Source organism: Aotus nancymaae, unplaced genomic scaffold (genome assembly GCF_030222135.1).
Source record: "Aotus nancymaae isolate 86718 unplaced genomic scaffold, 86718_ANA_hifiasm-v0.15.2.pri h1tg000038l, whole genome shotgun sequence".
Lineage (NCBI taxonomy): Eukaryota > Metazoa > Chordata > Mammalia > Primates > Aotidae > Aotus > Aotus nancymaae.
In genome coordinates this window covers 882,445-908,152 of record NW_026988452.1, presented here as the reverse complement: position 1 = coordinate 908,152, position 25,708 = coordinate 882,445, and the positions used below count along the sequence as shown (strand labels likewise).

The 25,708-nt window shown below is 55.9% G+C and overlaps 1 protein-coding gene across 1 annotated transcript in view; it reads right to left on the bottom strand.

The window, feature by feature from the left end:
- Positions 1-25,141, bottom strand: part of CCDC13 (coiled-coil domain containing 13) — a 50,271-nt gene extending 25,130 nt beyond the window's left edge. Inside the window, exons 1-10 of the mRNA XM_021666620.2 lie at positions 24,837-25,141; positions 23,596-23,822; positions 21,963-22,111; positions 17,585-17,727; positions 16,948-17,037; positions 12,294-12,410; positions 11,025-11,129; positions 8,439-8,600; positions 5,322-5,498; positions 1,414-1,620 (exon numbers count right to left, since the gene is read on the bottom strand). Of these exons, the coding sequence (XP_021522295.1) occupies positions 1,414-1,620; positions 5,322-5,498; positions 8,439-8,600; positions 11,025-11,129; positions 12,294-12,410; positions 16,948-17,037; positions 17,585-17,727; positions 21,963-22,111; positions 23,596-23,816 (1,371 nt within the window). The 5' untranslated portion in view covers positions 23,817-23,822; positions 24,837-25,141. The remainder of the gene's footprint in view (positions 1-1,413; positions 1,621-5,321; positions 5,499-8,438; positions 8,601-11,024; positions 11,130-12,293; positions 12,411-16,947; positions 17,038-17,584; positions 17,728-21,962; positions 22,112-23,595; positions 23,823-24,836) is intronic.
- Between the last annotated feature and the right edge of the window lie 567 nt (positions 25,142-25,708).

Below are 25,708 nucleotides of genomic sequence, written 5' to 3'. Positions count from 1 at the left end.
AACAACCTGGCTTGTCCCCCAGTCCCACCCATTCTGAGAAAACTCAAAACGTGTGCCGACTTGTCTGGTGGGTAATCTTGGCCCCATTCAGCTGGTGACCTCGGAGGTAGGACAGTCTTCTGCGTGCCTGGAGAAAGCGGTGAGGCGAGGATGCTGGAATGTTCCTGTGTACCCCTTCAGACTTCCCACCCCAGTGAGCCAGGATGGGGAGCAGGGCAAGGACTGCAAGGCCGCGTCCCCACTCACTGCCCCGTGTGCTCTGTTCCCAGACCTCCCCATGCCCCCAGGCTCCCCTTCAGCCTGGCAACACTCTGTGTCATAGCCAGTTCTGGGAGACTAGGCTGCCCTGGCCTGTGGGGATAGAGGCTACAGGGCAAACCACTGTCAGCCAACGCCAGCCTAAGGCTGGGCCGAGGGGCTCTTGGGCTCTTGCCTCTGAACAAACCACAGATCCCCACAAAGGGCAGGGCTGCTTTGCAACGTGCCTGTAGTGGAGCCCGTCAATGTCCCAGCGGGCCAGAGGCTGCAAGGCTCCTTTGTCACTGGGAGACCTGCGTGCCTGGCAGGAACTCGTCCCAAGGGCACCACCCAGCCCCAGCACCGCCCCAGGGAGGAGGTGAAGGCGCCTGACTCCTAGCAGCCCCAAGCTGTGTCTTCGAAGCACCTGCCGAGACAAAGTATCTTTACAAGCTTGTACCTCCCACGAGCATTTACTGAGCATCTACTCTGGGCTTGGTCCAGTGCCAGGAGCCGAGGCACCATGGCTTGCGCTCTCTCACAGGCAGTGCAGGGGAGAAGACAGGAAAATGACCACACGGGGTGACAGAAGTTTGGCTGGGGGATGTGTGGGGAGTCAGGAGCGTTCCTGGGAGGGCACATAACACAGAACAGGGGCCCCGGAGCTTCCTGGTGGAGCTCCTGGCTAGGTAAGACCTGAAGGCTGAGGGGCAGCTGTCCAGAGGGAGGGAGTGTGCCTCACGCTGTGCGCAGCCCGGGGCTGCGTGGGGAGCTGAATGGTGCCTGGGCAGCCGGCATGTGGGGAGGGCTGGCCGCAAGAGCTAGTCACGTGGTGCCCGGAAGCTGAACGAGGGCGCTTTCCCTCACCCATCCCGCTGCTGGGGCTGCTGCCACCACCTTGAACCCTGAGGACGAGGCCACCGCTGGGGATGGGAGAGGGTAAACTGGAAGGTGCCTGGGTCCGTGAGGACCAGGTGAGGTCATGGGTGACAGTAAGCCACGAACAGATTTTAAGGAGAGCAAGGACGCGATCAGGTCCGTGTGCAGAGTGCGTTGGGGAGCGAAACAGAAGCAGGCGTCCAAAGTGGAGCCAGGACGACGCAGTCCGGCCTGAGCTAAGGCAAGTGGAAAGAAAGGGGAGGAGGTGGCTGGGGGCTGTGCCCGTGCCCTACTCACGTGCACGCTGAGGTGCCCGATCTCCGTCTCCAGCTGCTGCACTCTGGCCTCCCGCTCAGCCACCATGGCCTGCAGCCGGGCGACGAGGCTGCTGCTCTGCTGAGCCTCACTGTTCAGCTGCTGGTCCACGTGGTGCCGGGACAGTCGCGCCTTCTCCTCCTTCAGACTCAGGCTGCCTAGGGTCTCCTGGAGCTGCTTCAGCTGGTCCTGCGGGGGCCAGGCAGGAGGGTGGGTGGAGTCAGTCATGTCCCTTGGGCAGGGAGGACAAGGACAGACTGCCTCCCTCACCCCAAAGCAGCCTGCAGGAACCTAACAGTGGGACCCTGTTCCGTTGAGAGGCAAAAACACCTTCCTTGCCTGCCGTGAGCCTGTCAAGCCAGGCGGGTGGGGACCACATCCTTTTCCTCTCTCAGCCTCCTTCTCTCAGTCTGGGGCCAAGGAGGAGATCCAAGGGCTCCCGGGACAACAGAAAGCAGATCAGATGGTGGCTCCTCACCTGGGGCGGGGTGGGGGTGGGGGGGAGCAGATCAGATGGTGGTTCCTCACCTGGGGGGGGTGGGGGGGAGCAGATCAGATGGTGGCTCCTCACCTGGGGTGGAGGTGGGGGTGGAGGGGGAGCAGATCAGATGGTGGCTCCTCACCTGGGGGGGTGGGGGGGGGAGCAGATCAGATGGTGGCTCCTCACCTGGGGCGGGGGGTGGGGGTGGGGGGGAGCAGATCAGATGGTGGCTCCTCACCTGGGGCGGGGGTGGGGGGGAGCATATCAGATGGTGGCTCCTCACCTGGGGTGGGGGTGGGGGTCGGGGGGGAGCAGATCAGATGGTGGCTCCTCACCTGGGAGGGGTGGGGCGGGAGTAGATCAGATGGTGGCTCCTCACCTGGGGTGGGGGTGGGGGGTGGAGGGGGAGCAGATCAGATGGTGGCTCCTCACCTGGGGGGATCGGGGGGGGAGCAGATCAGATGGTGGCTCCTCACCTGGGGCAGGGGTGGGGGTGGGGGAGCAGATCAGATGGTGGCTCCTCACCTGGGGTGGGGGTGGGGGTCGGGGGGGAGCAGATCAGATGGTGGCTCCTCACCTGGGAGGGGTGGGGCGGGAGTAGATCAGATGGTGGCTCCTCACCTGGGGTGGGGGTGGGGGTGGAGGGGGAGCAGATCAGATGGTGGCTCCTCACCTGGGGGGATCGGGGGGGAGCAGATCAGATGGTGGCTCCTCACCTGGGGCGGGGTGGGGGTGGGGGGGAGCAGATCAGATGGTGGCTCCTCACCTGGGGCGGGGTGGGGGTGGGGGGGAGCAGATCAGATGGTGGTTCCTCACCTGGGGGGGGTGGGGGGGAGCAGATCAGATGGTGGCTCCTCACCTGGGGCGGGGTGGGGGTGGGGGGGAGCAGATCAGATGGTGGCTCCTCACCTGGGGGGGGGTGGGGGGGAGCAGATCAGATGGTGGCTCCTCACCTGGGGTGGAGGTGGGGGTGGAGGGGGAGCAGATCAGATGGTGGCTCCTCACCTGGGGGGGGTGGGGGGGGAGCAGATCAGATGGTGGCTCCTCACCTGGGGCGGGGGTGGGGGTGGAGGGGGAGCAGATCAGATGGTGGCTCCTCACCTGGGGTGGAGGTGGGGGTGGAGGGGGAGCAGATCAGATGGTGGCTCCTCACCTGGGGGGGGTGGGGGGGGAGCAGATCAGATGGTGGCTCCTCACCTGGGGTGGAGGTGGGGGTGGAGGGGGAGCAGATCAGATGGTGGCTCCTCACCTGGGGGGGTGGGGGGGGGAGCAGATCAGATGGTGGCTCCTCACCTGGGGCGGGGGTGGGGGTGGGGGGGAGCAGATCAGATGGTGGCTCCTCACCTGGGGCGGGGGTGGGGGGGAGCATATCAGATGGTGGCTCCTCACCTGGGGTGGGGGTGGGGGTCGGGGGGGAGCAGATCAGATGGTGGCTCCTCACCTGGGAGGGGTGGGGCGGGAGTAGATCAGATGGTGGCTCCTCACCTGGGGTGGGGGTGGGGGTGGAGGGGGAGCAGATCAGATGGTGGCTCCTCACCTGGGGGGATCGGGGGGGAGCAGATCAGACGGTGGCTCCTCACCTGGGGCAGGGGTGGGGGTGGGGGAGCAGATCAGATGGTGGCTCCTCACCTGGGGCGGGGGTCGGGGTGGGGGGGAGCAGATCAGATGGTGGCTCCTCACCTGGGGTGGGGGTGGGGGTCGGGGGGGAGCAGATCAGACGGTGGCTCCTCACCTGGGGGGATCGGGGGGGAGCAGATCAGATGGTGGCTCCTCACCTGGGGGGGTCGGGGGGGGAGCAGATCAGACGGTGGCTCCTCACCTGGGGCAGGGGTGGGGGTGGGGGAGCAGATCAGATGGTGGCTCCTCACCTGGGGTGGGGGTGGGGGTGGGGGGGAGCAGATCAGATGGTGGCTCCTCACCTGGGGCAGGGGTGGGGGAGCAGATCAGATGGCTCCTCACCTGACGGGAGGGGTGGGGGGAAGCAGATCAGATGGTGGCTTCTCACCTGAGGGGGGTGTGGGGGAGCACATCAGATGGCTCCTCACCTGATGGGGGTGTAGGGGGGAGCAGATCAGATGGTGGCTCCTCACCTATCAATGGGGTCGGGGGCAGGTATTTAGCTCACAGGAAAGCCTGATCCCGCTCGGCTGGGAGATGACCCTGCCAGGGATCCGTTAGCACCCGACTGAAGCCCCATCCCAAGCAAATGCCCTCAGGAGACTCCAGGCAAAGGCTTCCTGCCCGGGCCAGCAGAAGGGACAAGGTCAGTGGTGTGGAACAGGAGGGCTGCTGTCCTCCCCTCAGAGCGGAGGAAACTGAGGCCCAGAGAGCCCAAGGGCACATTGCTGGTGAACAGCATGACTGGGCTAGTTTGCAGCTCTCATCATGCCACCTTCAATGACAAAGAATGGTGACATGCAGGGACCTCAGAGGACATTCAGCCCTGAAACTTATTTTTAAAGCTGGCTGCTGAGCCTCAGGGAGGGGAGGCTACTGGCCTACGGTCACACAGTGAGGTATCGGCAGAGGCAGGCCTAGATTTCAGGTCTTCTGCACCCGGCCCGCCACCCTGCCATGTCAAGTGATCATGACCTGAGCCAGCACCCCCAAACAGCCCAGCCACGCCAGACATGATCACCCTCCAAGGCCCGCAGGCACAACCTAGAATCTGACACCAAACTCTGGTGCTCGGGTCCCACAGAGAAAAGCCTAAGCTGTAGGCTTAGGAAAGCCGTGTGGCCTCACCAATCGAGGAAGGTTTTACAGTCAGCACACCTGGCTTGCACTCAGGTGTATGGTCTCAGATGAGTTATGCAATGAGTCTGAGTCTTAGTTTCCCCATCTGTGAAGTGGGATTAAACTATATGACCCTAGAAGTTACGTTGGGGACTAAGCATTATTAAGTACCCAAAGGGGAAGGGCTCTGGCCGTGACAGAGACAAGAACTGTACCGGCTCCCTCTCGCCCCTGTCACTCCTGCTGAAGAATAACCTAGGGCATAACCCCACCTCCTCCCCCAGGAAGTTTCTGTCTCTTTTGGGGTCCACAGGCCTAGTGTCTGTGCCTGGCGCTGCTCCATCACAGCCCCCCACGTGCCCGCAGGCAGTCTCTCTGAGCTGCTCCTGTCCCTGGGGCGGGGCTTTGTGCTGGGGGCCATCTGGAGGCAGCGGGCTTCAGGGTTACACAGGTGGCATCGAGGGGTGAATGAGGGCTCCCTCTGGCCAGGGCTGGGGCCCATCCTTTGGGGATCAGCGCTGGCTCCCACCCTGACTGAATGGCGGGGCCATACCATGAGGGCGTCGATGAGAACCGGGCCAGGCTCCCACCCTCCTGAGTGGCGGGGCCGTACCATCAGGGCGTCGATGAGAACCGGGCCGGGCTCCCACCCTCCTGAGTGGCGGGGCCATACCATCAGGGCGTCGATGAGCTCGTCGTCATGCCGGCCCTTGTCCACCAGGGTCCCCATCTGACTCCTGAGGGTCTTCACCTCACTCGCCAGCACCTTGTTCCGAGACCTCACGCCCTCACACTTCTTTTTCAGCTCCTCAAGGTCTCTCTGGAGGGCGTCCCGCTCACTGGCAAGTTTCTGTAATTAGAAAGTGAGGGCACGGTCAGCAGGGCTGTGTGGGGCCTTGGCCACGTCTGCTCCCTGGCTCCCACTCTGGCAAGGCCCGGGGCTAGGCTGGGGGTGCTTGCTGAAGGCCACTAGATCCAGGGCCCTGAGTCCCAGCCCAGGCCTCTCAGGGACGTCAGTGGCCAGCAGCCCCCACCCTCGCCCTAGCACATGACAGCACTCCCCGCCTCCGCCCGAGCCACGGGCTTCCCGCACTTCAGAGGGAAGCCGGCCAACTGCGTGTGTCCTCCAGAGAGCGTGGCCAGTGCCGCTTGTAACCCTCCCCACGCTGGAGAGAGGAGAAAGGCGCTAGGCTAGGCCCCCGCTGCAGCACCTCGCCTCTCCAGGAGCTGGAATGAGAAGGGAGGGTCTGTTCCCCACATCCTCCGTGACCACTTGGTACAATCCCTGACTGCACCTCGCTTTGTCAGCTACCAGCTGGAAACTCAGTGCCGCACGTGTCTCTGGAGTCTCTCACTCACTCACCCCTTCATTCTCAAGGGTTTCCTGAGGGCTTACTATGGCTGAGTATTGCTTTACAGATGCTGGGAGACAGCAAAAAGCAAAACAGTCCTTGTCCTCAAGGAGCTGACACCCTAATGGAGGACACAGATGACATCCAATAGTGACAAATGCGAATTTGAAAGCAGGAAACAGGAATCTCGAGAGGGATGTGGTCAGGGAAGGCCTCTGAAAAGGTGGCATCTGAGCAGAGATGGAAGGAGAGAGGGGAGGGCAAAGGCCCCGAGCAGAACGTGTGTGGCGGGAACACTGAGTGAAGGGCAGAGGCTCGATTAGGCAAACCCGTAGAGACAAGCTGGAGACACGCCAAGGAGCTTGGGCAGTGGGTGACATCAGCTGCTTGGTCCTGAGGGTGACTCGTTGCTGGAAAAGTGTTTTCATATCCTTGATGAAGTGAATTATAGAAATGCGAGACAAACATGAATCCACAGGACAAGAGCCCTCTGCAGGAGGCATTCCTCACCAGCTGCCCTCCTGCCTACACACTCCAGGCTCTCAGGGGTGCCTGGCAGAGGGAACGCAAGCAGGAAGCTGCTTCCTTCCACCCGCCACTGCAGCCTATGGTCGGCCCAACTGTCCAACATCATCTGTCCTGTGTGAGCGTGTAAGTCCAAGTGAGGTACGTCTGAAACCCAACGCCTCCAAATCTCAGCTCCCCTTGAACCCACCCTGCTTCCCCCACCCATCTGCTATGCCCCCCAGAAGTCCTTCAGGACTCTTCCTCCTCCTCTCTCTTCCAAGCGCAATCAGTCCTTGAGCCCTAGGAAGTCTGTGCGCACAGCCCGGGTGCCTGGTCCTTCCACAGCAGCCTACCGTCTCGGCAAAGGTCCTCGCTCACGTCTCCAGGGTCACCACCCTGCCTCCCATTCCGCTTCCCACCCATTCCTCCTCTTGCTCCAACCATGTGACCTTTCAAAACGGACAGCTGACCACCTCCCTCCACAACTTAAAACCCTTTGGTGGGCTGGGTGCGATGGCTCACACCTGTAATCCCAGCACTTTGGAAGGCTAAGGCAGGTGGATCACCTGAGGTTAGGAATTTGAGACCAGCCTGACCAACATGAAATACAAACTAGAAATACAAAAATTAGCTGGGCGTGGTGGCAGGTGCCTGTAATCCCAGCTACTTGGGAGGATGAGGCAGGAGAATCGCTTGAACCCCAGAGGCAGAGGTTGCAGTGAGCCGAGATCGCGCCACTGCACTCCAGCCTGGGCGACAGAGCGAGGCTTCACCTAAAAAAGCAAAAACTGAAACCGTTTGGTGGTTCTCCACAGCCTTTAAGACACAGGCCCGAAGTCCCAGCTGGCATAAAAGGCCAGCAGGCCCTGGCCCTCTGTGGTCTCACTGTTCTCTCCTCACAGCTGATGGTCTAGGGTGTGGGAGGCGCAGCGTGGCCAAGGTCACAGCGTCCCTAACACAGGGCCTAGCCCAGAGTCGGTGCTCACAGGCAAGTCTCCTGATGGAAAGGCAAGGCCTCACCGTCAGGTGCCCTGCTGCCAGGGCCACGGAAGTGGGCCTGTTGTGTGCCCTGCCTGCACCTCTCATGCTGCTTCTGCTGCCTTCTTTAAAGCGGCCCCCGCTTCCCACTCTCACGGCAAGTTTGGGGAGGCTAACTAATCCCCCAAACCTTGGGGCAGGTCTCTGAAGCCTGACCAATCAAAACACCCTGTACTCCTGGCCAGTGACAGACTCAGGGATGGCCACGTGACCCAAGCTAGACCAAAGACACTCAGTTCTAGGACTCTGTTGGAACTACTTGGAAGAGAAGGCCTTTGCCTGTGGAGGTTGCGTTGGAGGAGAGGAGCTGGGACTAGCCAGGGTCCCTGTGGAAGAGGGTGAAGCCAGCCCCGGAGAAGGCAGTGCTGCAGCAAGGCCCTGGTCTGCACCTGAAGCCAGGCCCCTTCCGGATTGTTCGTTTATGTGGACCAACAACTTCTCTGCTGCTTAAACCTGGTGGAGTTAGAGTTCTGACATGCCCAGTGCAGCCAGTGAGACGCGGCCCCTGACACTGAGTCCAGCCTGCCCACCTCTTTCATCAGCCTGGGACTTTCTTCCTTCAAGCCCCGTCTAACCCTCTCATACTTCTGGGGCTGTGACCCTCTCCCTCTCCCTTTTACAGTGGGAGAATTTCAGGTACAGCATCTCCAAAACGGCCAGGATGGGGCCAAGCAAATTTGACTGAATGGGCTCACAGTGAGGCCCCAGACAGGCACCTCAGGCTGGTTTGACAGGACGTGAGGAACACGTGGAGGTGACCCAGGTCCCCAGGTGACTCCTGCCTAGAAGGGGTGGCTCAGACTTCCGACCACACGTGCCTCTGAGCCCTGCAGGCACCATCGGGATCTCTTGCTCCCACAGCCCAGCCGACCTCCTCACTGGGCAGGCGTTACCTCCAGGCCTTCCTGCTTCTCCCTTTCCAAGCTGCGGATCCTCAGCAGGTGTTTCTCCTGTGCCGACAGCTTCCTTGGGTCTGGATACACAGACAACTCATCACTGGCTGTTCCTGCAGACTGGCTCCGGGCCTGGCCCAGCTGCTTCTCAAGCTCTCGAACCTGAGGGTGGTAAAACCCATCGTTCACAATGGGTCTGCAGCCAGCCCCTACTACTCACAAGTGTGATCAGAGACCGCAGACTGAAGATGGAACCGCCTCTCCAGATGGCTGTGGTAGCCCCATCTGAGGAGGACGAGGGCTGGGGCGCGATCTGAGCCAGCATCCTGAGCAACACAGTGGAAGGCGCCAGGCAAGTTCAGCTCAGAAAACAGAGATCACCCTATTTCTGAGGGGCTGTCTGAGGCTGGGAAGCACAGCTGTGGCCCCAGGAACCTGGGAGGGATAGGACGGCAGGTCTCAGTTCAAGAAAGAACTTTCTTATTTTATTTATTTAGAGACAGAGTCTTGCTCTGTCGCCCAGGCTGGAGTGCAGTGGTATAATCATGGCTCAGTGTAATCTCTGCCTCCTGGGCTCAAGCAATCCTCCCACCTCAGCCTCCTGAGCAGCTGGGACCGCAGGCACATGCCACTGTGCCTGGATAATTTTTGTTTATATATATACACAAATAAATTATATTTATATATACCAAAATTAAATTATTTTGTGTATATATATATTTGTGTATATACATATGTGTGTGTGTGTGTGTGTATATATATATTGTAGAGATGGGTTTCACCATGTTGCCCAGGCTGGTCTTGAACTCCTGGGCTCAAGTGATCTGGCCACCTCAGCCTCCCAAAGTGCCAGGTAAGGAGGAACTTTCTAGCGACAGACCATCTAAGACTGGGAAGGCCCCTCAGGAGGTGGAGGTCACTTACAGGAGGTACTGCAGAGGTTATGCAGGGTTTGGAAGCAGAGAGTGGCTCAAAGCCTCATGGACCGTGTGACTGCATACGGGTGGCCTTTCTGAATCTCAGTTTCCTCGCCTAAGAGCACGCCCTGCGTAACACCGTCATGTGAGGCTGTCTGAGCCTGGGAATACGCTGAGGTTCTTGGACTGACCGATCTTGGTGCTCACTCAGACCAACAAAAGAGAGTTCTAGGGGAAGGGCCTCGGCATCTGCATTTTAAACGCTAAGGTGATATTTAGGATTAGGTAACTTTGTAAAATCCCAAGACGGTCTAGGTGAAGCCATCAACACAGCCTGGCCCGCATGAGCTCTCAGCAAGTGGCAGATAGATGTCATCCCACAGAACAATGCCCTTATCACCCTGGTAACCCTGGGGTAGAAGCAGACGACTCCTAGCATCCTTCCGACCCTGGTTTCTGTGTCAACGCAACCAAATGACGGAACAGCGCTGGTAAACTTGAACCAGGAAAGGAAGCACAATTCGCTAGGCTCCCTGGCCGAGGGCAGGAGCACAGCTTTGGCAGCACCCGTCAGTGCCCTCGTGTGGCGCTGTGTGGCAATTCCACTTAATCATTAAACAACACTGTTGACTTTAAGAATTCGACATACAACTTAATGACAATAGTAAGTTGTTTCATCTTATTACGGTCCGACACTGTGCTAGGTGCTTTACAAATGTTATTTGATGTCACCCCATTTCACAAGTGTGAAGACGAAGACATAGGAAGATGAAGGGATTTGCCCAAGGCCACCGAGCTGGCAGACCAGTGGGCAAACTTCAACTCAGGTGTCTAGAACCCCAAGGCCGTGCACAGACCATCATCAGCTTCCTGGAGTTGTTCCCCCTCTATGTTGGCTTCAAGGACCCCATGGCAGACACAGGACCAAAGCCACTGTGACCCTTGAAGTCCCCGGAACAAGGGTGATATGCTTGGCAAAGAGTGGAAATCACACAGCTGCTCACGGGCTTCTCAGCTGAGGGGGAAAGGTGAAAGGACCACACGTAACCTTCACGCAGCGCTCCCTCCGTGCCAGGCCTGCGCTGCGCACCTTACAAGTACCGACAACTCTCCCAACAACCCCGTGGGGTGGGTATAGCTATTATCCCCATTACACAGATGAGGAAACTGAGGCACAGAGCTAAGGAAACTTGCTTGAGGCCACACAGCTGGTGAGTGGAGAGCTGGGATTTGACTCTGAGCCCCTGCCGTCAGCCTCTCTTGGTATGCTCCAAAATATTCAGATACTGAAGAGGGGGACAAGGCTAAGTTTTACTGAGTAATTAAAACTTTCAAAAGACTACAAGCATCTGGACAAAACTGGAAAAAGCTTACAACAGTCACGCAAATTTACATGAACTAGAAAAAGATGCCTGGAGTAAAATAAATCAACCAGAGGCGTCGGCATTTGTGAAGCTCCAGGGCCTGGCATGTGGTGTCACGTAAGAGCTTGTTCATTAAGTAACATTACAATCAGGCTGGTTGGCGAGAAGGTGATGCAGCAGCCCTGCACGACAGCGCTGTGAGACCTAAAGGCCTTTCTGGGAACCGTGTGCTCAAGTCTCTAAGGGGTTCAGGGCGGGTCTTTCTGGGATGTTTTAAATCCTTAGAAGTCTGATGACTCACCCACCTTGCTTTGCAAAACAAGAATTTGTTGAGCCCGACCCCTCCAGGTCCCTGGCAAGGACAGGAGCTGCTGGACGTCGACGCCTTCCCCGACCTCGCTGGCCAAAACCTGAAATAAGGCAGGGCCTTCAGTGCGGCCAAAAGAGAGGGCTCCCCCAGACCCTGGCAGGGCGGCCTGTTTAGAAGCACATTTGGAAGCAGCCTTCACCTACACAATCTTCTTCCATCCCAGAGCGCAGCCCTCCAAGGCCAGTCTTCCATGCCCCAAGGGCGGCTCTCCCTGGGAAGGTGGTAAACCCATCATCCCTGGCACTTCCTGGCAGTGCTTAGAGCAACCAAGAAGCCGCCAACCACGCCCAGATAGGGTCCCTTGCTCTTGACATATTCCGGGATGACTGACCCACAAAGCTGACCAACAGCTGCTTCCTTAACCCATTCACCTGTCGCCTCAAGCTGAGCTAATTCTGGCTATGGGAAGTGCATCGCCACAGAGCCCTGCCCTCTGTGAAAAGCCACAGACAAGTGGACCTCTGAGTGCAGCAAAAGGTGGGCTACTGAATGTCAGCTGGGACACTGTGGTCCAGGAAGGGCCCAGCTTTGCAGCTGTTGATGGGCAGCACTCTCCCAACCTCAAGGCTCTGAGGCAGAAACAATACACTCAGCTTGTGACCTGGGCCCCTCTGAGGCTGTCACAGAAACCCCATCCAGCACACCAAGCCTCTGGCGCTCGCTTCCACAATAGAACACTGTTTTGGAAATCTTGGCCAGTCTGAGTGGTTCCAGCAGGGAAGACAAATGCCAGAGAATTCGCTATGTAAATAAAAATAATGACCCAGCTGGGCCTGTGTCCCAAGGCTGAGCATTTTCCTTTGAAAGGGTCCTTTAATCCACAGTAACCTATTCATGTTCTGTTACAGATAGCAGAGCAGAAGGCAGGGGTCAGCAGGCTTCCAAGTTAAGGGTGACATTCAGGGGAGACCCAGGATCTACTGGGGCACGAGGACTCAGGGAAGGCTTAATGGACTCTCCCTGGGTGGACAGCACTGTCCTTTTCAGTCCAGAGCTGGGCAGGCATCACAAGGGCATGTGTGCTGGGGGGTGGGGACCGAGGGCTGGTGGGAGGAAGGACTGGACCTGGAGCCTGACCCAGAGCAAGTAGTGTGCTCACGGGGCTGAGCACTCAGGCTCCAGAATGGAACCCACAGTGCCAGCCACGTTCTTCCCCAGTCCAGCCCCAGCCACACAAGAAGCCCCAGCCCTGGCTCTGACAGACCTTTTGTGCCATCCGCAGCTCCTGCTTCACAGACTGGATCTGGTTACGGAGGTCACTCATCTTCAAGGTGGTGGCCGCCAGCCTGTCCTGCAGGGCCTTCACCTCTGGGGTCTCCCGCTGTGGGGAAGGACAGGAGAGAAAGTAGTCACTATTGCCGACATGGGAACAGCCATCATAGCCCCCATGTACCCAAGTCTGTGCCAGGCACTGTGCTAAGTGTTTGACATGGAGTAACTCATTTAATCCTCACCAAGCCCTGTCAGATAGGTTCTCTCGTAAGCCGTAAGCCCCTCATAGGTGCAGAACGGAGGTTGGTGGAAGGCCAGTCCTCTACTTGGGCTGACTGGTTAATCAAGCTGGAACCTGGATTTGAATCCTGGCAGCTTAGCTTTGGGGCTGGGCTTTCTGCAGTGTTGCACACATGTGGATGCAGGCCTTGCCCTAGAGGTGGAGCATCTGGAGAGCTGCAGACACCACACCTCCCAGATACTTCCCGGGTGTGGACCCTCCGCCGTGCTCAGAGATCCACATCGCAGCTAATCCACCTTCACTCAGAATATAGAGGAAACCCTGTCATTCCCAGAGGGCAACCCAGCGTGGCAGGAGTCGCGGCACCCTAATTCAGGGCCCGCCTCTCCCAGAACTGTCAGCTTGGACCTTGGGCTCTCTTTCCTAGCAGTGACCACTGAACAGAAATAAGGACCCACTTTAATTTACAAATGCTCATCTCTGTGGCTTGAAGAACTGCAGCAAGCCACATGAAAACTGCCTGCTGAAACTTTCAGCAATGTCTTTTTTTTCAACCCACTGTTTTATTTCAACTATCTGGATAGAAATTTTTCTTAAATGTGCTGACTACTTCTGTCTTCAGTAGACACTCCTGTGACTCACAGACATTTGAGGAGGGACCTTCAAGGTCAGCCCATTCAAACCCCTTTCATAATAATGAAAATAAGGCCCAGAGAGGGCAGGCAATTTGCCTTCAGGCTTCAGCTGGTTGGGGTGACGCAGGTGGGATCAGAAAGAACACTGGTCCTTCCCCTGCCCTGGCGACTCTTCCAATTTAAGCTGCTGCTAATGATGGGCACTGTGGCCACAGGAACACTGGTTGTTAGGCTGAGCATCCCAGCAGGCAATGACGCTGGGGCCCTCTGCTGCTGCCCCACAGGGCAGAGGGGCTAAACTTCAAGAAGCAGGGCTGGTCCTGCAGTGGCTTTCTCTAGCAGGCACAAACAAAAGCTCCTGTGAACGCTAGTGTGAAAGACAGATCCAAGTATACTGGGTCTGGAAAGCTCCATGGGCCCCAGAGGCTCTGGGCAGCCCAGCTGAAAACCAGTGGCCAGAGAAGCTAGACAGGGACACCTGGTCCAAAAACCCTGGGCTCACCCAGTGTCCTCATCTATGGAGTGGGTATAAAACATTTCCCTGTTCCGCTTCCTCCGAGCACCACCATCAGGCTAAAGAGAACAGCCAACGTGAACAGAATGTGCCAACTGGGAACTTATATGAAACATAAGCATATTTATGTTGTGTTCTTCCTTCTGTCTGGCTGCCTGCCATCCCTGCACATTCTCTTCTCCTGTTAAATGTGTGGCTTTGAATCTGCCCTGGGTTGGGAAGCAAACCCCCTCCACCTGCCACGCCCCTGCCCTACCTGTCAGATCTCCAGTGCCATGAGCCCCAGTGGCTCTGACCTCCGGGGTGGCCTCACCTCGGGGGTGACACTGACCTCGGGAGTGACCCTGACCTCAGGGGTGATCCTGACCTTGGGGGTGGCCTGACCTCGGGGGTGACCCTGACATCGGGGGTGGCCTGACCTTGGGGGTGACCCTGACCTCGGAGGTGGCCTGACCTCGGGGGTGACCCTGACCTTGGGGGTGATCCTGACCTCGGGGTTGACCCTGACCTCGGGGGTGGCCTGACCTCGGAGGTGACCCTGACCTTGGGGGTGACCCTGACCTCAGGGGTGATCCTGACCTTGGGGGTGGCCTGACCTCAGGGCTGATCCTGACCTCGGGGGTGATCCTGACCTCAGGGCTGACCCTGACCTTGGGCTGACCCTGACCTCAGGTACCAAGGCCCTGGGAATACATGTACGTCCATGTGGCTGCCGTGACCTCGCAGGGTCTCTTGGATCTGATCAGAGCATGGAAAAAGCGCACAGACGGTTCTGGCTCTGAACCCAGCCCTGCCCAGGCCTCCTTTTCTCATCTGTAGAATGGGGCTATGTAATGCCAACCTCAGGGAACCTGTGCGGGTTGCTAAGACAATGCACATCAAGGGTGCTGTCTGGGGCAGCTGACGGAAGGCAATGCTGGCAGGCCTCGCCTGGCTTGAGGGGGCAAGGGGGCTGAGGGCCAGATGGTGCTCTGGAGGGGACCAGGTCAGGCCCCGTCCTCCTGGCTTAGGCAGCTGAGCTAATCCTACCTCCAAACCACTGGAGAGCTTTCTGCCAAGAGTGAAATTCCACAGGCTCTGTGGGGGATCTGCATACGGACACACTCCCTCCCCTACCCCAGGCTATTTCCTTTGAGGGAATAACTAAAATGCAGTCCACGGGGAGCAGACGATGCCAATGCCGCTCACATCACGGCCTCCCGAAGCCCCAAGCAGAGGGAAGGGTGTTCGGCTTCACTGGAATATGCTTTGGAGGCTCGGGCTGGAACATGGACTGAGCCTGCATGCCTCTGGAGGGGAGCAGCCTTCTGAGGGGAACATTGCTTTCGCTCTCGCTCTGATTGGGAGATGACAGGGATGGGGACAGCGCGTGACACTGATGGACGCAGACACAGCCCATCACACTCTGTTCTTTCCAAATCGGGAACCTCCCGGGCTCCCTGTGGCCACAGAATGAAGTCAAAACTGCTCCAGCTGCCATTCAAGGGCTCCCTCTGTGGGTGACTCCACCCCAGAGTTTTTGGCTTACATTCCCCTTTCCCCTTGTGAGCTCTGGGCTGCAGTCAAGTGTCAACCAGCAGACACTCAGTTCACCTTCCCCATCTTCCTTCTCCAGTAAGGCCAGCTCAGGGTCACCCTCCTCTGTCCCAGCTCTAGCTGCAGCCTTAACGGAGGGTGGACTCCTGGGTGAGCTCAGAGCACTGGGCCATCTCTGAAGGCCCTCTCCACATCCCACCTTCCAAGGACTCCTCATTCCTCCTCTGGGATTCTCCACAGACAGAGCCTCTGGTTTTGTTTTGTTTTTTTTTTTGAGACAGAGTCTCACTCTGTCGCCCAGGCTGGAGTGCAGTGGCACGATCTCGGCTCACTGCAGCCTCCGCCTCCCAGGTTCAAGTGATTCTCCTGCCTCAGCCTCCCGAGTAGCTGAGACTACAGGCGCACGCCACCATGCCCAGCTAATTTTTGTACTTTTGGTAGAGATGGTGTTTCACCATGTTGGCCAGGCTGGTCTTGAACGTGTGACCTCAAGTGACTCACCCGCCTCAGCCTCCCAAAGTGCTGGGATTCTGGGCCTGAGTGGCCAAGCCCAGCCAAGGCTGTTTTGATTCCCTGTGTCACAGGGCTTAGAAAGTCCCATCAGGCTGAACATCAGCTTCCTATCCAGGCAGCTCTAGCTGGGGCCGTGGAGGTGCCCAATACTCGGAATAGACCAGGGGCAGCTTAGCACTGTCCCCTGGAGCCAGGAAAGGGCCTGAAGAATACTCAGTCCAGCCCCGAGGAGGGCAGAGCTCCTCTGCTGCCTCCCCAGCAATGAGACAGGTTTATGTAAGACTAGACTTGAGGAGGTGCATTCACCCAGAGCCTGAGGGACCCACTGCTGCACACGGAGGACTGCACTGTCCTCAAGGAAGGCAGGGGCAATCCGATCCTGAGGTGCAGGCGGCAGGGAAGACGGGCTAGAAAATAGGCAGCACACTGGGAGTCCTGGGCTCGGCGCCTCTCTCGCCACTGGCCTGGCTTCCCAGGAAAACCCTCGGGAAGCCTCCTGGAATGTTACTTAGACTCTGATGCCATTTACTGTCTGGCTGGGGGACAAGCAACCCACTAGGTCAGACTGCCTTCCTCTCATGGAGCTGCAGTTCCCACCTCCTGAGTTTCAGGAGCTGTTCACTGGTTTGTAAAATGGGCTGTGGGGGACAAGTCCCCATTTCCAACAGCCACTTTGGCTCTGTCGATTTGGAGCTCCACCAAAGGGGGGTGCTGATAATCTGATATAATTCACCACTGCCCTAAAGAACGGGGCTGTCCCTGCAGTAAGGCGGAGGCTGCACACGTCCCCAGTGCCGGTGCTGGACAGGAGATGGCCGGGAGGTCAGCTGGACCAGGCCTTCCCTCCTGATCCTGAGGCTCTAGGGTTCCAGGGTTCTCAGGCTCCTCCCAGCCTTCCTTTCTGCAGACAGAGCTGGAGCGACACCCTCCATGGCTTCTGACCGGACATTCTTGGCCTCAGGCCACAGACTCAGTACTGCCCTCTGACGTCTGCTCTGAGGATGCAGCAATGGCAGCCAGTGGACAGGCGCCTGGCTCGGCTGTGGGTGGGGCAGGGGTGGGCTCCGGGTGGAGGTACCTCACACTGGTGGAGGAGGGGGCCCTGGCTCGGCAGTGGGCTCTGGGCGGAGGTACCTCACACAGGCAGAGGAGGGGCCCGGGCCGGTGGCTGCCTCGCAGACTCCCCAGCACAGAGGAGAGTTCGTACCGATGCTCTGGCTCCCGTCCGCGTCCTCGGCGGCTTGGCTCCCGCGTCAGTGGCCTCCTTGGCTGGTGGCCTGGTCGGGGCTGACTGCAGCTGAAAAAGCAAACCTCACACTTCATACTCTGCTCGGCAATTGTGCAGCCCAAAGAAAGCACTCCGGTGCCACCGTGTGTGTGGTGACCTATCTTGGTGGTGCATCCTTTTAGCTCACTTTAGGGTCACTCGTGGAAGGGTTCTCCTTTAGAAACCGCTCTGGAATGGAGAGGGTTTACCTGACCGTCTGGCCCACTCCCTAGCTGCACTGTAAAAGCAGCCCAGGGGCTCACTAACAGCTTAATAGATAATAATGCTTCACTCATCGTCTGTCTCCTGGAGTTCCAACCACAGCCTAGGAGGCGGGGCAGAAAAAATGATGGATTTCAGGTTACAGATGAACAGATGAGGCCAGAGACACCGTGAAGCCTGCTGGAGGGTCACAGCATTGGATTTCAAATGCAGCACACCACACACTGTGTGATCTGAGAAAGCCTCTTAACCCTCCAACTTCAGCCCTTCCAGCTACCTATGGAGAAGCTGGGAAGGTTCCCTCTTGCCCATGCTGGGAGTCCCCTCCAGAGGGAGAATGACCAAGGCCCCTCACTTCCCGCTCCAGCTCCTGGATGCGACTGGTCAGCTGCTTCACTCTGGTTTTTGCACCCTCTGATTCTGCCATCAACACCCGGTTCTTTTTTGATAGCTCCACAATTTTGGTGGCAACCATGTCTCCAGCTACACCAGCTGTCCCTAAAAAGGGGGGAATGGTGAGGTCAATTAAAACATTGAACGCACGCCCCACCACCAACAGCACCAGGGTCTTGAAATCTAAAACTGCTTGGCATGGATGCTCATGAAGGGCACTGGCTTAGGATGAGCACCACACACCTAGCAGCCCTGGGACCCAACTCCCATGAGTGGAAATGCAGCCACTCAGAGGTTCAGAATGTTCTAGGAAAATTCTAAACGCAGAAAGCAGTTTTCCTTCTGTGAGAGTCAGGCTTATCACTCCAGAGCTTCATGACTTCCTCAGTGATAGGGTTACGTCCGTGTCCCTGTAACTCCGCTGTGCCCTCTGATGCGTAGGATGCAGTCCCCTTGGCCCTTCTATGAGTCTGGGCTCAGCCACGTGGCTTGCTTTGGCCAAAGGCATGTTAACAGATAAGGTGCAGATAAGGCAGAGGCGTGCAAAGCACTCCTGGTTTGCTTACACCCTCCCCACAGGAAGAGCATATCTGGCTGCTGGTCTCAAGAGTAAGAAGAGTCACGCGAGGAACCAACCTACCCAGTCTGGCCCAGATTGGCCCATCCCCAACCAACCCCCGGTGTTTAAGCTAAATAAACGTTTACTGCTGTGGAGATTGCGTGGTTGTTTCTTACACAGAGTTTGGTGGTAACACGTACCCAATACAAAGGCATACATTCATTTAGCAAATACTTGTTTTCTATCAAGTGCTGGGTCCTCTTGGCATTATGGATTCCATAGTGGATAAAAAAGACTCATGGAGTTTACATTCAAGTAGGGAAGACAGATAATTTAAAACATCAAAGAAATAACTATATATTCTAATACGTAGGAGGAGTAAGTGTTGGGAAATATACTGGAGCTGGGCAAGGGGTAAGAATGAGGGAGGTGACGCCATTTTAGATGGACTGGCCGGGAAGGGCTCTCTGAGGAAGTGAGGTGTGAACAGACACCTGAATGAACGAAGTGAGGGCTCAAACCATGAAGAGTGTTCTCACCCAGGAAGGACATTCTAAGCAGAGGAGATGCAGGTACAGAGGTCTGGAGGTGGGAATATGCTTAGAGTATCTGAGGACCATCAAGGACTCCAGAGTAGAGGGAAGGCTCCCTGCAGTGGGCAAGGGAAGGAGGCTGTGGAAGGAGGCTGGAGGGTGTGGATGGGGGGAGCCGCATGGGCGGGAGCCGGGCAGAGGGTGGGAGCTGTGTGGAGGGCGGGAGCTGGGCGGAGGGGGGAGCCAGGTGGAGGGGGGAGCCGGGTAGAGGGGGGGAGCCGGGCGGAGGGTGGGAGCTGTGTGGAGGGCGGGAGCTGGGCGGAGGGGGGAGCCGGGTGGAGGGGGGAGCCGGGTGGAGGGGGGAGTCGGGCAGAGGGGGGGAGCCGGGCGGAGGATGGGAGCTGTGTGGACGGCGGGAGCTGTGCGGAGCGGGGAGCTGGGCAGAGGGCGGGCAGTGGGAGCCAGCCCAGCATGGTCACTGCCTAGCTGGGTGGCCCTGACAGCCCCTCGCCCTCTCTGGAGTGCAGCTCCCCATCGGTGTGATGGCAGATGTGGTCAGATGGTCAGCAAGTTTCCTGAATGCTTCCAACACTGTAGCGGGGAGTAACTGGCAGTCCTATTTTTTAGTCCTACTTTTAACATGGCCATCATACGCCTCAAAACAAGATGAAGGGTGACAGCTGGTGGAAAGCAAATAGGCACTCGGTGGCTTTCAAATCACCTCAGCCCAGGCTTGCTCCTGCCAGCCTGGTTGAGGCAGCGAGGGGACAAGTAGGAGTAGCTGCCCTTGGAATCTCATGTCTGCTGAGGAGGACAAGGACACCCCAAGAGGAAAAGCCCAGAGCAGACCTGAGGCCTGGAGGGTCTCGATGGCACCCTCGCCTCCTTTAACACGCTGTGTGTCGGGGGGTGTCAGGGGTGGTGATAATAAAGGATCACTGTGAAAATCATCAACTCTAGCACTTAAAAAACTGCAATTTCAGCAGAGGCCTGGTTCCGGTTAAGATGGAGTGGCACATTCTACCCTGTCTCTTTCGCTGAATACAACCAAAGGCCTGGATAGGACGTGGAGGCGGTGCCCTGAGCGTTCTGGAAGTGATGGTAGCAAGCGTTCTGGGGAAGGAAAGCAGACCCAGAAGTGCAAACGGTCTGGTGGTACGTTTCCTCCCAGGACTCAAATCAGCACAAATCCTGAACTGGCCATCAGAAAGAGGTCCAAGAGAATGCCTTTCCAGTGCAAACAGCACCAAGTGGGGCTCGGACAGCATGGAAAGAATCCTCTGGGTTTTTTTTTTTTATTCTTTACCAACCCTGTCTCCAGACAAGCTCTGCTCTTGAAGCTACAACCCCCGATCGATGGGGGCAGCAGTAGACGGAAGCACAGAAACGCTATCTGGCTAAAGAGAATAGTCCTCCCTTTGGGTTCATTAAAATATGTATAATAGTTGAAAGCAAAAAGCATAACACTGACTGAAAGGATTTTCAATATATATATGGATATAATACATATAAATCATAACACTGACTGATAGGATTTTCAATATATACACGGATATAATACATATAAATCCTGCAATACACAGGGAGAGGTCAAGGGACCTGAATGGTGGCAGTTTCTAGATTCCATTTGAAGTAGTAAAATATTAGTTCTATGTAGACTATAAAAAGGTAAGTACATATCATTAGAACAATCACTAAAAAAAAGTGCAAAAAAAATAGTAAACAAAAGCCAAAAGCAATCACTAAAGATCCAGCCAAAGGGAAGCGATTTATCAGCTGTCAGCAGCCCGTCACTTGCAGCCCGGTCTGAAAACACAAATGGGCTTCTCTCAGATTTTCTCTCCGAAATGTGAAAACGGAAATCAGAAACGGTGACTTCAGAGTGAAGACTGGACTTCAGTGGTTTTCAGGGACACTTAGGGCTGGCAGTCAGATGAGGCCATGACCAAGTCTGTGCGCTAGCAAAGACTGGAAGAGACAGTGAACAAGGAGTGGGGCTGAGGGAGGAACCCCAGGTCTGCTGCCCAGGCCCGCTGGGTGGAGAGGCATCTCCTGTGCCTGCTGGAGCCCACCAGCTTCCCTACACCTTGCAAACGGGCAAGCAGCCCCTTCCGCAGCTGGATCCTCGGCCAGGCTCAGTCTATCCACTCCTCACAATACAAAGACTTGTCTTCAAGGTCTGTGTTTTCTGTTTCAGACAGAAAAGGCCCAAGAATGGAGGGAGGTGCATTAGGCCAGCACGGGTCTTTAGGACACCAAACTCCCCTGGCTTTGTAATTCAGCACTGAGTGACCAGAGCTTCGGTCCCACCCTCAATCGTATTTACTCTCAAAGACAGAGGGGGAGAGTCTGGGGGGTGCAGAATCAGCCCTGCTGCTCTCTGTGACTGGTGACATCTACAATACTTTCTGATTTATGAGCCACCTGGGAATTGCTCAATGGGTGCATACAAAGCAGACGACAGTCAGGTCCAAAGTCCCCACTCCATCTGCGGGGCCAAAGTTAAACTCATAACCACAGAGCCGATGCCCAGCTCACACCCACAGATTAAAGGTCACTCCCAGACCTGCAAGGCCGAGGTCCTCACCAGACTCACAGGGCCTAGGTCTCCATGAGCACAGCTCAGGTCTACCCAGACTTACGGGGCAAGGCGCAGCCCAGCCCCCATTGGTGGCTGGTCCCAGGATGTCCTCCCAGAGCAGCTGGCTTCCCTGTCTCAGTCTACCTTTCTGGAGCAGCAACAGCAGGCGCCATACAGTTAATGCCCGTCTCTACTGGAGCTTTTTTTTCTTTGAGACAGGATCCCACTCTGTTGCCCAGGGTTCAATGTAGTGGGGTGATCGTAGCTCACTGCAGGCTGCCAGGGCTTTTTCATGCTCACATCATAACATCTGAGCCAGCGTACCGAAGAGGAACACACCCTGCCAGCCCTTGAACATAATGTGAGCGTGATGGCGAGTCCCTGTCACGAGGCCCGGCTGGGTCACCAGCATTGCCTAGGAGGCTTGCCTGCTGGCCCACGTTTTAATCCCTCATTGCCCCCCGTGCTCCCATCTTCTGGTGGGCTGGCCTCCCTGGGCCTGCTCTTTTCCTCTACCCTCTCCCTCACTTCCAGGATTCATCTGGACAAGCTTGACCACAACTGGCCCTCGGCACGCTCGTGGGCACCTGCCCTCTGAACGTGCTGTCTGCCCCGTCTGACGTCCCTGGACTGCAGGGCAAGGCCTGTCACAACAATGTGGAGCTACCTGTGAAGGCAAGTCTGTCCTCTTCTATTTTCTTTCTGAGGTGTTTGATTTCAAAGTCCCTTTCCTTCAGCAGCTTATACAATCGCCCGTTCTCGTCCACTGTTTCCCTGAGCTCGTTTCGAAGGTGTTCAATCTCATCTTCAAGCACCCTACAAGGCAAAGGCAGAATTAATGCTCCTTCAAGGCAAAGGCCCTGGTGGGCAGGGGTCAGGGCTCCAGTGCCCAGGTGGACACACAGACACGCAGATGCAGACACACACACGTGAAAGAAGAAAGGTTTGAATGCTGTGTTCATTAGTTGGCTTCAATAGGGAGTTATAAAAAACCCCCACTTAGAATTCATACTTCTTTTAAGCATCCATGGAGCATGCATAAAATATAACACAGGGCTGGGTGTGGTGGCTCACACCTCTAATCCCAGCACTTTGGGAAGCCAAGGCAAGAGTCTGTGACTAGCCTAGGCAACAAAGAGAGACCCTGTCTCTAAAAATGAAAGGAAAAAGTTAGCCAGGCATGGTGGTGTACACCTGTGATCCCAGTGACTCCAGAAGCTGAGATGGGAGGATTGCTTGAGCCCAAGAGCTTGAGGCTGCAGTGAGCTATCATCTTGCATTCCAGCCTGAGTGACAGTGCAAGACCCTGTCTCTTAAAAAAAAAAAAAAAAGAAAAAGTATTAAAAGCTATAAAGGCAATCTTAGCAAATTCCAAATAATAACATTATATAGATTCTTTTCTCTAACGGCAAGTGACTGTATCAGAAATCGATAATAAAAAATAGAAATAAAACAAGAGGCCGGGCGTGTGGCTCATGCCTGTAACCTCAGCACTGTGGGAGGCCGGGCGCAGGGCTCACCCTGTAACCTCAGCACTGTGGGAGGCCGGGCACGGGGCTCACCCTGTAACCCCAGCACTGTGGGAGGCCAGGAGGGGGGCTCACGCCTGTAACCCCAGCACTGCGGGAGGCTGAGGCGGGTGGATCACGACGTCAAGAGATGGAGACCAGCCTGGCCAACATGGTGAAACCCCATCTCTACTAAAAATACAAAAATTAGCTGGGTGTGGTAGCACTCACCTTGGGAAGCTAAGGCAGGAGAACAGCTTGAACTCTAGAGGCAGAGGTTGCAGTGAGCTGAGATCGTGCCACTGCACTCCAGCCTGGTGACAGAGCAAGACTCCATCAAAAAGGGAAGGAAGGAAGGAGGGAAGGAGGGAAGGAAGGAAGGAAGGAGGGAGAGAGGGGAGGGAGGGAAGGAAGGAGGGAAGGAGGGAAGGAGGGAAGGAAGGAGGGAAGGAAGGAAGGAGGGAAGGAGGGAAGGAGGGAAGGAAGGACGGAGGGAGAGAAGGAACCAACCAACCCAAAACTCATCATATGTTTGAAGCTAGAAAAATACTCTATATTCCTAAATTATTTATGGGTTAAGAAGAAATCGCAATACATATATAAAGCATTTAGAATGGATTGAATACAGAAGCTGTATCAGAACTTGGTAAATGCAGGTATGATTAAGGCTTGAAGCTTCCTTCTGTCACTTCAGCTGCATTTTACAAGTTTTGCTATAGCTCCTGTGGTACGTACACACACAGACACACACACACACACACACCCCCGGAGAGATTTCAAATTTGCATTTACCTCTTCTCAAAGCTGTTTTTCGAGTGTGGCTCCCCGGCATGGAGAAGGCTGAGACCACCTGGGACCTCCAGGGGCTCCTCCTGGCCATCGGCTCTGCTTTCGGGGCTCAGTTCCTTCTCCCTCTTTCTCTCCATCTGCTTCTGTAACCGTTTGCGCTGCATCTCCTGCATCGCCTGGAACTGGAGCCGCAGAGTGTCCTGCGAGCTTTCATCTGCTGCCATCCCGCCCTAGCATCAGAAAAGAAGCCTGAGCCGAAGCAAACTCCACACCGAGACTCAGCACGCAGTGCGCCCTGTCTGCGGCCGGCCCTGGAGTTCACTGCTCCGCGCTGCGTTATGTCCACACGGAAGCTTGGAAGCCCACCCTCACCTCCTATCACTAGAAAGCCGAGGCGGAACTGAGCGGCCTCCCCATTCCCGAACACGCCACCAGACGGCCCATGGCATGGGGACAGTCTCCGTCACTCACACTCAACACTCGACTCGCGCTGGCCCTAAATCAATGGCTCCCAACTCCGGCTGAACATTAAAGTCCCCCAGGAACCCCCAAATAACAATGCCTGGGACCATTTCCAGACCAACTAAATCTCAATTTCCAGGAATAGGGCTTGGCCATTTCTTCTTTTTCTTTTTAAATTCAGGCATAATTCATATACAGTAAAGTACACAAATTCTGACCATATGGCTCAATCAGTCTTTCCACAGACACACACCTCTGTGGTACACACAGACCAAGGCACAGGGCATTTCCAGTCCCAAGCAGGCTACTCTGTGCCTCCTCCAGTGAACCCTCCCCCAGGGTAACTATTACTCTGACCGCTACCATTGAAGATGAGTTTTGTCTGGTTTCTTTTTAGTCAATCTATCAAACAATAATTTATGTACAGTAAAATACACCCGGCCAGGTGCAGTGGCTCATACCTATAATCACAGCACTTTGGGAGGCCAAGGTGAACGGACTGCTTGAGCCCAGGAGTTTGAGGTCAGGCTGGGGAACGTGGCAAAAACCATCTCTACAAAAAAACTGGCTGTGGTGGTACAAATCTGTAGTCCCAGCTACGCCGGGGGCTGAGGTGGCAAGATCACCTGAGCCCAGAAAGCGGAGGCTGCAGTGAGCTGTGACTGTGCCACTGCATTCCAGTCTGAGTAACAGTGAGACCCTGTCTCCAAAGAAACAAAAAAACAGAAAAGCAAAACACACCAATTTTATGTGTACGAATGAGTTCTGACAAATATGCTCACCTGTGTCAACCATGTCCGCCACCATAAAAGACATTTTCACCACGCCAGATCCTCCTTTGTGCCCTTCTGCAGTCACTTCCCTGCCAGTCCCAACCCAGGCAAACTCAGGCCTGCTTTTGTTCACCGCAGTTTTGCCTTTCCTGGAATTTCCCATAACTAGAATCATGCAGTAGTTAGCCTTTTGTGTCTGGCTTTTTTACTCAGTATGATCTTTTTGAGATTCATCCATATCACTGCATGCATTATAAGCTCATTCCTTTTTATTACTAATATACATTGTTTAGATAAACAATTTGATTATACATTCTCCTGTTGTTGGACATCTGAACTGTTTCCAGCTTTGGCTATTATGGATAAAGCTGTTGCCGGGCACAGTGGCTCACACCTGTAATACCAGCACTTTGGGAGGCCGAGGTGGGTGGATCACCTGAGGTCAGGAGTTCGAGACCAGCCTGACCAACATGGAGAAACCCTGTGTCTACTAAAAATACAAAATCAGCCAGGCGTCTCACTCTGTCACCTAGGCGGGAGTGCAGTGGCACAATCTTGGCTCACTGCAACCTCCACCTCCTGGTTCAAGCAATTCCCCTGCCTCAGCCTCCCCAGTAGTTGGGATTACAGGTGCCTGCCACCACACCTGGCTAATTTTTTTGTATTTTTAGTAGAGTTGGGGTTTCACCATGTTGGCCAGATTGGTCTCAAACTCCTGACCTCAGGCAATCCACCCACCTCAGCCTCCCAAAGTGCTGGGATTACAGGCGTGAGCCACTGTGCCCGGCTATGAATATATGTTTTTATTTCTCTTGGGCATATACCTAGAAGTAAAAATTCTGGCTTATATGGTAAATTTATGCTTTACTTCAAAAGAAACT